At 43.1% G+C, this 12153-nt stretch overlaps 1 protein-coding gene across 1 annotated transcript in view; it reads right to left on the bottom strand.

The window, feature by feature from the left end:
- Positions 1-12153, bottom strand: part of LOC121329794 (presenilin-1-like) — a 53894-nt gene that overhangs the window by 7766 nt on the left and 33975 nt on the right. Inside the window, exon 6 of the mRNA XM_041275608.1 lies at positions 11403-11623. Within this exon, the coding sequence (XP_041131542.1) occupies positions 11403-11623 (221 nt within the window). The remainder of the gene's footprint in view (positions 1-11402; positions 11624-12153) is intronic.

Raw genomic sequence — 12153 nt, 5'->3', positions numbered from 1 at the left:
GCAATGCATTCAGTAAAGTGAGTGTGAATTGTGCGAACTGTCGCTAAATTAATTTAATTGTTTTACTTAGCTGTTACCAAAAGCACACACATGCCTGCGAGGAACATTTCCATCAGTCAGACCTATACAGCAGCCGATTGCCTTTCTGAGTCTCTGACTAGGCCGGATTGTGTGAAGCAAGAAATATTAAGCAAATATAAACTTTACCTGCTGTTACAAGGTTAAATGAAAGAGTGCAGGTGAGTGCAAAGTTATCTATAAAAATTGTGTTGCACTATTTTGATAGATATTGTTTACTGTATATAAAAAAATAAAAAAATAATTCAAGCAATACTCTTAATTGTTGTTACGAGGCTCTCCAGGTAGAATCGCCACCACAAATAAACAAATAAATACATTCACTACACTGCTGAAGCAATTCACACTCACTTTCCATGTTGAAGATATTGCAGTTTAGAGAGGCGAGTTAAAAAACCTGACCTGCCTTAAAGTGTCCCGAAATTCTGGAGCCTGTTGACAACCCTATCTGAGAGCTATGAGGAAAAAATTACAGTGATGAGTGAGCTGAATCTCCCTGCAAAATAAAACTCACTTTGATTTAAATGCACCGTGTGTGTAACACATATCAAATAGTTTTAAAAATCTTTTAACAAAACACACCAGTTCCCAAATGAATCAACTTGTATTGGCACATTACAATAACACATCTGACATTTGTACAGTCATATATATACAGTCAAATTATATATATATATCTCAGTATCTCTAGAACACGTTTGACGGACAAAGCAACAAATCACAAAAGTCCACAATAGTTTGCTGTTACTATATATCACAGGTTTACTGCATAATTTTACTCCATGAAAAGTGTGATGTGAATGTGCTGTTACATACGGGGGTATGTTTGCACTCAGCATCTGAGTGACGTGTTTAGTGCGTGTGCCACCACTAAGTTGAGTTGAGAGCTGCGACAGAGTTCATCAAACATTCATTCAATACCAGATGTGTCTTTTATTTAAATAAGAACTGCACACATTGCCATACCCCCCCCCCAGGGAGTGCAAGGGGGTGGGAAGGTTCGACTCAGCTGGTGCAGGAGGATACGCTATCCATAGCAGCCTCTGGGGATGGAGCTTCTTTCTCCTCTGAAATGCAAGTAAGTGAGACCCTAGCTGAGGAAGAGCCTGGCTCTGAGAAACCAATACCACTCTGTTGTCCAGCTTGGTCTCAACACTCATGGAATGTGCTGCAGCTTTCCTGCAGGTCCCCTGGATGCCGCCGGTCCATTATCCGAACACAGGTGCTGGCTCCTCCCCCTCAGAGGTTCCTGCCTTTCCCAGACTTTATGGAGGAAGTACGCTCCTCCTGGGATCGCTTGGCTTTGGGTCCTAGTGTATTAAAACAGGCCGCACCGCTCGCCTCCTTAGAAGGTGAGGATAAGCTCGGCCTGACAGGATTTCCCCTGGTAGACTCCACCATCGTGGCCCTGGTTAAGGCCCCGCCAGTGGGTGGTCTTGCTAGACACCCGGCATGCCCAAACCCTCAATGCAGGGTGACAGACGCATTTAAAGCGAGCTTACACAGCAGAAGTGCAGGCAACTCACTTAACTAAAACAGCGAGTGTGCTTACTGCATATTTGGACTGCGTACTGCGCAAGGTTGCGTCTCCTGTCCAGTACGCTGCTCCAAATCTCCGGTCTCCAAGGGCAAGCCCTTGGCCAGAGCCTAGCTAGCTTAAATCGTGGCTCGTAAACCGCTGCGGCTGACACAAGCCAGAGTCCCTGATGCGGATAAGGCCGCACTGCTTAACGCTCCCATATCACCAGGACATACTTTTGGGACAGCTGTGGAGGTGATATTGCAAAAATCCCACTGGGAACGTGAAACTTCCCGTCAGGTGGCCACATTGCTCCCTCCCCATGCCTCTCCATGGGGTAGGTCAAGCCGCTGGCGAGCTCCTCAGACTTGAACTGTCACGAGTACAGTCCCAGATGACTGGTTCACCACCGTGGACTTGCAGGACGCATATTTTCATGTTCCCATTCGTCCAGAGCACAAAGTATCTGCACTTTGCTGTGTTTGCTGTGCGGCCTCTTCTATGCTATCCTGGCTCCCCTGCCGCTGCAGGGGATCAGAGAAATAAACTATCTTGACAACTGGTTGATCTGTTCCCAGTCACGACAGGGAGCACTGGACCACAAGGCAGACAGAGCACCTGGTCAGACTGGGCCTATAAACGCTGCAAATAGTCAGCTTGCACCAGTGCAGTGCACTAAGTACCTGGGGCTCCGGCTGGACTCCGCTATGATGCGCACATACTTGCTGGATGAGAGAGTTGCAGCTATCCAGGGTTGCCTCTCCCTGTTTCAACAGGGATCGAAGGTCACCCTCAGATTGTGCCAAAAACTATTGGGTCTGACAGCCACAGCTATCTCGGCCATTCAGCTGGGTCTGATTCACACGGGCCCACTACAAGCGTGGCTCAGTGAGTTTCACCTCAACGCCAAACACGACAGACACCATCGGCTGACTGTCTTACGCGTGCTCAGCAGTCCTATACTGGTGGAGGATTCCCTCTCATCTGTGCAAAGGTGTGCAAATGGGAGCAATACTAAATCGCCAAGTGGTGACAACAGACTTCCAACCTGGGTTGGGGTACAGTCTGGGAAAGCAGAGGGGTACATGGATCCTGGTCGGACCGCTTGACATCCCTGTACATAAACATGCTGGAGTTGAAAGAGATATCCCTTGCTCTCCACCACTTCCTCCCAGTGCTGAGGGGTACACATGTGCTGATCCGGATGGACAGCACAACAGTGGTGGCGTATGTCAACCACCAGGGAGGCCTACGGTCCCTGGGTTGCATTGCATAGTTTTCATGCTACTGATATGGGCTCAGAGGAACCTGCAGTCCCTACGGGTGACGCACATTCTCGGAGCAGTGAACTGGGCAGCGGACCTCTTCTCCAGGATTGGTCCTTATCAGTCGGAGTGGCGACTCCACCCTATGACGGTACAGTACATTTGGAAACTGTTCGGGAAAGCTCAGGTCGATCTCTTCGCTTCAGCAAAGATGACACATTGCCCCCTGTGGCGGTCCACTCGGCCTAGACACCCTAGCGCATGAATGGCCCAAAGTGTTTCTGTATGCTTTCCCGCCTGTACCGCTGCTCCCGTATTTTCTCGAAAAAGTCTGGTTAGAGAAAGCATCAGTTCTCCTAGTGGCCCCCAAGTGGCCTAGGAGAACTGATATTCCTAATCTACATTAATGATTTAGATTCTGGCATAGTAAGCAAACTTGTTAAATTTGCAGACGACACAAAAATAGGAGGAGTGGCAAACACTGTTGCAGCAGCAAAGGTCATTCAAAATTATCTAGACAAGATTCAGAACTGGGCAGACACATGGCAAATGACATTTAATAGAGAAAAGTGTAAGGTACTGCATGCAGGAAATAAAAATGTGCATTATAAATATCATATGGGAGATACTGAAATTGGAGAAGGAATCTATAAAGACCTAGGAGTTTTTGTTGACTCAGAAATGTCTTCATCTAGACAGCTGTGGGGGAGCTATAAAAAGGCCAACAAGATGCTCGGATACACTGTGAAAAGTGTTGAATTTAAATCAAGGGAAGTAATGTTAAAACTGTACAATGCATTAGTAAGACCTCATCTTGAATACCTGTGTTCAGTTCTGGTCACCTTGCTATAAAAAAGATATTTCTGCTCTAGAAAGAGTGCAAAGAAGAGCGACCAGAATTATTCCGGGTTTAAAAGGCATGTCATATGCAGACAGGTTAAAAGAATTGAATTTGTTCAGTCTTGAACAAAGAAGACTACGTGGCGACCTAATTCAAGCATTCAAAATTCTACAAGGTATTGACAATGTCGACCCAAGGGACTTTTTCGACCTGATAAGAAACAAGGACCAGGGGTCACAAATGGAGATTAGACAAAGGGGCATTCAGAACAAATGGAGATTAGACAAAGGGGCATTCAGAACAAATGGAGATAGACAAAAAGAAAATAGGAGGCACTTTTTTACACAGAGAATCTTGAGGGTCTGGAATCAACTCCCCAGTAATGTTGTTGAAGCTGACACCCTGGGATCCTTCAATAAGCTGCTTGATGAGATTCTGGGATCAATAAGCTACTAACAACCAAACGAGCCGAATGGCCTCCTCTCGTTTGTAAACTTTCTTATGTTCTTATATGGTTTTTTACCCTGTGCCAGCTGTTGCACAGCCAGCCCTAGGAGATTCCACTTTGTTTGGATCTCCTCAGTCAGACGAAAGGCTCTCTTTGGCAAACGGATCCGGGCAGGTTCCAGCTATGGGTCTGGCCCCTGAAAGGTACCGCTGGCTAGCGGGCTATCGACGCGATTGTGGGTACGATGCACAGCGCTAAGGCGGACTCCACTAGGTCTTTATATACCTATAAGTGGAAGTATTTTCAAGCTTGGTTTCTGGCTGGGAACCATGACCCCATCACTTGCCCTGTGCCAGTCATTTTGCAGTTTCTGCACGAACCGCTTGATGCTAGGTCACCTTCAACCATGAAGGTGTATCTAGCGGTTATCTCTGCGTGCCATGCCCCCGTAGATTCTATGTCTCCGGGTGCGCATTTTTTGGCTACCCGTTTCCTTAAAGGCACACGGTGACTACACCCTCCTAGGAGGGCTGTTCTTCCCGAATGGAGCCTTAATATTGTACTAGAGGCTCTCACAAAGGCCCTGTTTGAGCCCTTACACTCCATAGAGCTGAACTATCTGTCTATGTAGACTGCCTTCCTCTTGGCTATCACCTCCACTAAGTGGGTCAGTGAGCTGCAGGTTCTGTCTGTCCACAGCTCCTGCATGCGTATTTGGGAGGATGGCAGCAGGGTGTCGCTGCGCAGCAACCCCGCTTTCCTCCCAAGGGAGGGGTTGCATTAACTGGAGTCTTTTCATCCACCTCAGTCTGCTTTTAGAGAGGATAAGAGATTGAATTGCCTCTGCCCAGATGCTACATGCTAGGACAAGAGCTCTGCGTCAATCTGACCAGCTGTTAGTCTGTCAAGGGACATGGACCCTAGGACAGCCCCTCTCTAAGAAGCATCTGTCACATTGGATTGTGGATACATTCTCGACTGGGTATAATAGAGCTGGCTTGCCCCCACCTGGTAGGGTAGCCACACACTCCACTAGAGGTTTGGCTACATCTTGGGCCCTTTTCAAAGATACCTCAATGTCTGACATTTGTACTGCGGCTAGCTGGGCTACACTGCATACTTTCTCCAGGTTCTACCGTATTAATGTGGTAGACCCTGCCTTGCGAGACGTTAAAACGAGGCAGTCTTCCAGAGCGACAGTAACCCCCCTAACTGGAGTCTTTTCATCCACCTCAGTCTGCTTTTAGAGAGGATAAGAGATTGAATTGCCTCTGCCCAGATGCTACATGCTTAGGACAAGAGCTCTGCGTCAATCTGACCAGCTGTTAGTCTGTCAAGGGACATGGACCCTAGGACAGCCCCTCTCTATGCAACGTCTGTCACACTGGATTGTGGACACACTCAACTGCGTATAATGGTGATGGCTTGCCCTCATCTGGTAGGGTAGCCGCACACTCCACTAGAGGGTTGGCTACATCTTGGGCCCTTTTCAAAGATACCTCAATGTCTGACATTTGTACTGCGGCTAGCTGGGCTACACTGCATACTTTCTCCAGGTTCTACGTGGTTGTCTGAGAGTGATGGGGACGAATATAATATTTGTGGGTATACACTGTATAGGAAAGACAGGCAGGACAGAAGAGGAGGAGGGGTAGCGCTATACATAAGAAACAGTCTTGAAGCCCAGGTGTTAAACCTGGACAAAGAAAATAAAACCGAATCAATATGGGTCAGAATAACAGACAAAAATTCAAAAGGCATAATAATAGGAGCATGCTATAGACCGCCAGATTCAGAAGGTGAGCACAATAATCTGTTATACAATGACATTAGAAATGTGTGTAGCAAAGGAGAAGCCATACTAATGGGGGATTTCAACTTCCCCCAAATAAAATGGGAAAACCCGGTGGGTAGCACAACGGAAGAAATAGAAATGGTGGAAATGACAAATGACTGCTTCCTAACACAATTTGTCAAGGCACCAACTAGAGGAGGGGCATGCCTTGATTTAGTCTTTTCAAATAACAAAGATAGAATAACTAAAACAGAGGTCAGAGAACCACTGGCAAAATCAGACCACAACATGGTCTCATTTGAAGTGTTTTTTAAAACCCCAAAAGTAAAGACTAAAGCTAAGGTTTACAATTTTAGAAAGGCAAACTATGAAGGCATGAAACAGAGACTAACAGACGTAGGATTGGAGTAAAATAGAGGGGGGGGGGGGAAAACCACCCACAGAGAAGGATGCATGTTCTTCAAAAAGTAGTATTAGAGGCGCAAAACAATGATATCCCTAAAGTAGACAAATCTAAATGTAAAACTAAATTGCCAAAATGGTTTAATAGATCAATAAAAAAAAATATTCAGCAAAAAAAGGCACTTTACAGAGCATTAAAAAAGGACCAAAAAAGAAAGTACACAGAAAGAGTACTTCGAACTGCAAATGCAAGTCAAAAAGGAAGTTAGAAAGGACGAGAGAGAAATCGAAATGAACATTGCTAAGGAAGCTAAAACCAATTCCAAAATGTTTTTACAATATTACAACAGCAAAGAGAACATTCAAAGAGGAGATAAATGTTTAAGAGATACAAATGGCAAAAATCGTAGAGGAAGAAAAAAAAAAATAGCAAATATGTTAAATGATTACTTTTCACAAGTTTTTACAAAGGAAGATACTGACAACATGCCCCACATGTCATCCAGTTCCTAATCCAGTTTTAAACCTAACTTTAGCATAACTGAGGCAGAAGTGTTAAAGGGACTAGGAGCTCTTAAAATAAACAAATTCCCTGGGCCGGATGAGATCCTCCCAGTAGTACTCAAAAGAAATGAAAGAAGTAATTTACAAACCGCTAACCAAGATCATGCAGCAGTCTCTTGACACAGGGGTGGTACCGACAGACTGGAAAATTGCAAACGTAATACCGATCCACAAAAAGGGAAACAAAACTGAACCAGGTAACTACAGACCAGTAAGCCTGACTTCTATATATGCAAACTTATGGAAACTATAATAAGATCCAAAATGGAAAATTACCTAGATGGTAACAGGGTCCTAGGAGACAGTCAACATGGTTTTAGGAAAGGGAGATCGTGCCTAACTAACTTGCTTGATTTTTTTGAGGATGCAACATCGATAATGGATAATTGCAAAACATATGACATGGTTTATTTAGATTTCCAGAAAGCTTTTGACAAGGTCCCGCACAAAAGATTAATTCTCAAACTGAACGCAGTTGGGATTCAAGGAAACACATGTACATGGATTAGGGAGTGGTTAACATGTAGAAAACAGAAAGTACTGATTAGAGGAAAAAACCTCAGAATGGAGTGTGGTAACCAGCGGTGTACCACAGGGATCAGTATTAGGTCCTCTGCTATTCCTAATCTACATTAATGATTTAGATTATGGTATAGTAAGCAAACTTGTTAAATTTGCAGACGACACAAAAGTAGGAGGAGTGGCAAACACTGTTGCAGCAGCAAAGGTCATTCAAAATGATCTAGACAAGATTCAGAACTGGGCAGATACATGGCAAATGACATTTAATAGAGAAAATTGTAAGGTACTGCACGCAGGAAATAAAAATGTACATTATAAATATCATATGGGAGATACTGAAATTGGAGAAGGAATCTATGAAAAAGAACTAGGAGTTTTTGTTGACTCAGAAATGTCTTCATCTAGACAATGTGGGGAAGCTATAAAAAAGGCTAACAAGATGATCGGATACATTGTGAAAAGTGTTGAATTAAAATCAAGGGAAGTAATGTTAAAACTGTACAATGCACTAGTAAGACCTCATCGTGAATATTGTGTTCAGTTCTGGTCACCTCGCTATAAAAAAGATATTGCTGCTCGCGAAAGAGTGCAAAGAAGAGCGACCAGAATTATTCCTGGTTTAAAAGGCATGTCATATGAAGACAGGCTAAAAGAATTGAATCTGTTCAGTCTTGAACAAAGAAGACTACATGGCGACCTAATTCAAGCATTCAAAATTCTAAAAGGTATTGACAGTGTCGATCCAAGGGACTTTTTCAGCCTGAAAAAAGAAACAAGGACCAGGGGTCACAAATGGAGTTTAGAAAAAGGGGCATTCAGAACAGAAAATAGGGGACACTTTTTTACACAGAGAATTGTGAGGGTCTGGAATCAACTCCCCAGTAATGTTGTTGGAAGCTGACACCCTGGGATCCTTCAAGAAGCTGCTTGATGAGATTTTGGGATCAATAAGCTACTAACAACCAAACGAGCAAGATGGGCCGAATGGCCTCCTCTCGTTTGTAAACTTTCTTATGTTCTTACGCCCTTATGTAGGCACAAGAAGGCTCAAAGAATATCACAGATATTTGCAGAGCTTTTTGAGATGTTATAGTAATAAAATAATGACTTGGATAGCATTAATAATCAGGAGAGGATTTATCAATATGCAAGTCTATAAAGAGGTAAGTGAAAAATACAGTGAACAAGGGGTGGGGCTTGGCTGTAGATGCAGTACTGAGTTTCCTTTTGCAATTGAATGCCTTTTAAACCTGTTTTATTCTGAAAAAATATATACTTTAAACAGCGCGTGTGAAAATAAATTGGTCCTGACGCTCCTGGCAAGCGTTGAATAAATGGACTGCAAAGGGTTAAATTGCAAGTGTGAATGGGGTCTTAGTTGCCAAATTAAAACCTGCCACCTGTTCTTTAGAACCTATTCCCACTTCCTTACTCAAATCTTGTTTCCTGTTTCTGTCCCTTTATTACTTGCATTATTAATGAATCACTGAGATCTGGAATTGTTCCCTCAACCCTCAAACTTGCTGCTACTATTCCATTATTAAAAAATAAAAAATAAAAAAAATAGAAAAATAATAATTTTGGACAGTGATGTGCTGTACAACTACAGGCCAGTTTCAAATTTACCTGGTTTGGAAAAAACGTTATAACTGGTGGTAGCATCTCAACTTCACTCATGTCTAATGAGCTCTATGAACCTTTTCAGGTTGGTAAAAGTGGTAAATTATTTATTGATGGCTGCAGCTTCAGGCTCTCCATGTGTTCTTGTTCTTTTAGACCTCTGTGCGGCCTTTGACACTATTATAATTATGTTTTTGCACCTTGTTTAGAGAACTATATTGGTGTTTTTGGTACTGCTCTTCAGTGATTCAAGTTCTATCTGTAGGCTGTAGGTCTGATGTTGGCTCGTTTACTGCTAGTGTCCCTCAGGACTCTGGGACCTTTTTTATTCAGTATCTATATGCTCCTTTCTCTGTCAAATAATTCATCATCATGGCATTAGTTTTCATTGCTATGCTGACGACACCCGAATCTACTTGCAGACTAAACCTTATCCTGCTTTGGTTGTTTCTGTACTTTATAAATGCCTGGCTGAAATTAAAACTTGGATGCAGCAGAATTTCATGCTAACTGGGTTCTCTGCACCAGTTGCATAAATAGTTTTAGTTTGGTCATCGATGGGCTTGAGATTAGTCCTATGTCTGAATTTAAAAAGCTGGGTGTTAAATTTAACTCTACGTTGTCTTTTGAGGCCCATATTAGTTTTTTTTTTTCTAATCTATGAAATACTGCTCACCTTAGATCATTTTTGTCAATTTTGTCAAACTGATACATGCCTTCATTTAATTGAGAATTGACTAATGTAATGCCTTGTTTGCTGCTGCTCGTGTTTTAACATGAAAAAGAAAGCATGACCATATAACACCAGTTTTAGCACCTCTCCACTGGTTACCAGTTAAATATAGCTTTACTCTTGTTGCTGACCTTCAAGGCCTTGAATAGCCTGGCTCTGCTTTGCTGCTACATTCAACAACGCATCTTGCAGTCTGCTAAAAATGATCTTGTTTATGTGCCAAGAACAAAGTTACGAACTATCGGAGATTGTGCTTTTTTCTCTTTGGCCCCTCGTCTCTGGAACTCCCTTCCAAGGTCTACAATTTTTCTTCATTTTTATACTTTGGCTTACTGGAGTGCGTCATTTTTATTGTATTGTTTTATGTATTTTTTAATGTGATGCACTTTGGGATTTCTTTTAATGAAAGACGCTATACAAAATAAATATTATTATTATTATTAACTCATTATAGAATAACTCATGGTTTCACAGAACCTGGTTAGCACTATTGTTGATCTACTTTACTATAAATTTCATGTTAATCCAAGAGTAGAACTAATCTGGGTCTGTGAAACCATCCATTAAATGGTTAACTAATGTAGCCTACAACTTGCATGGACATTTGTTACTAGAAGTTATTCCACACACTGTAGATTGTGAGATACAGGAGGCAATTCAGCCGTCCTCACTTCTGTTACATCCGGGTATCTTTAATGCAAACATACCCAGCAGAAGCACAGGGCTGCAACAAAACAAACACGCCCTACATCACAGCACTCCTGCCACACGCTGTGCAGTCTCTTAGAAATTCATATTTCTTTCACAAGATTTGCCTTTAAGTAGGGACCACTGTGTTTCAGTGTTAAGCTCTGCTGGAACTCTGCTGTATGGTTCTACGTGTCCTCTGTTGCTGTGGATTCTGCTTCAGACAAATAGGAAGAGCTTGTATACAAGACATGCTACTTGAAGTGCTTTTGTTTATGTAAAATTTTGATTTAGCTCAAAAGAACCCTCCGAGATGTTACCCTTCCCATCTCCAGAGAGGCTTCAAGGGAACAGGAGCTCAGTCCCTGGCTGTGACTCAATTCCACACCAAGACACTGCATCCAGGGATTTCTAACTCTGCTTTTAACTCATTACAGCAGAAAGAGAGGTTAGATAGTAAAGCATGGACAACACACAAAGACATGGCCATATCAGAGTGTAGAGTGATTGTAGCCAACACAATTATTCCTTAAAAATGTACCATTCATTCATTGTATAGGTCTCACATGTGCAGTTTTGAAAGAAACTATTGTTATAGTATTTTCACTTTAAAACATGATATCTGGTACAAACAAGGTTAAAAAATAAATCTGTTTGCAAGCCATGCTTTCAGATAGTGATGCACTTCTTGGGTCACCTGGTGGGTGAAATGGTCCCCATCCTTTTATATCTTCCATCCTGTCATTAACCAAACAACTGATGCTGCTTCCCCTATTGACTGACATGCTTTCAGTCAGTAACAGACTTTGACCAAGACGGCACTTGGAAATGACCCATGTAAGCGTAACAGACACGTCGCTGTGCTTTGGTACTATGGTACTCCATAAAAGGGGGACTCTTCTCTATAAAGCCACTAGGGCTGCCTCACCGTAGACCGAGATGACGGCGAGGATGAGCCAGGCTGTCCACTCGGGGAGATACTTGATGAAGACCAGGGCCATGAGCGCACTGATCATGATGAGGTAGGCCTGCTGCAGGTGGAGGGGACCCTTCCAGTGAATACAGATCATCCCCACCACCCCGAAGTTCCAGATGATCAGGGCCAGCGTGATGTAGTCCATCCCCACGTTGTAGGTCTTGAAGACTTCCCTGCAGGGGGAGGAGTGTTACACAAGGACCGAGCTTCTAGACTCATACATATCCCTGCACCCAACAACCAAACTAAACAATAGAAACTTCTTGGTTAAGCAGAGAAACGAAAAAAAATCTTCGGCATTTACTATGTTTACATGGACAAGGAATCGATCCTTCTTAATGGGTTCTTTTTGAGTCCCAATACAAATGAGCAGCATTTACATGCCACACTCACTGACACTGACTCTTCTGAACCTGTGGGCACTTGACTCCTATTAAACCCCCCAACCCAATTCCAGCTAGTATGACTATGCTTATATGCATTTAAATGGGTCAATTGATGTTTTTCAATGCAGCATTTTGCGCCTTCCTTCTGTAGCAGAGTAGTGCCTGTGTATAAAGCACTGCTGCTGTGGACTGTGACCCTGCTGTGAATAAAGCACTGCTGCAGTGGATTGTGACCCTGCAGGTAAGGCCTGGTTACCAGCACTAGAACTGCATCCTGTCACTCCCCCAGCAAGAAAGCAGCTACCTATGCAGTCCTA

The sequence above is a fragment of the Polyodon spathula genome, chromosome 17 (genome assembly GCF_017654505.1).
Source record: "Polyodon spathula isolate WHYD16114869_AA chromosome 17, ASM1765450v1, whole genome shotgun sequence".
In the NCBI taxonomy this organism is placed as follows: Eukaryota; Metazoa; Chordata; class Actinopteri; order Acipenseriformes; family Polyodontidae; genus Polyodon; species Polyodon spathula.
This window is presented reverse-complemented; position numbering and strand designations above follow the sequence as displayed.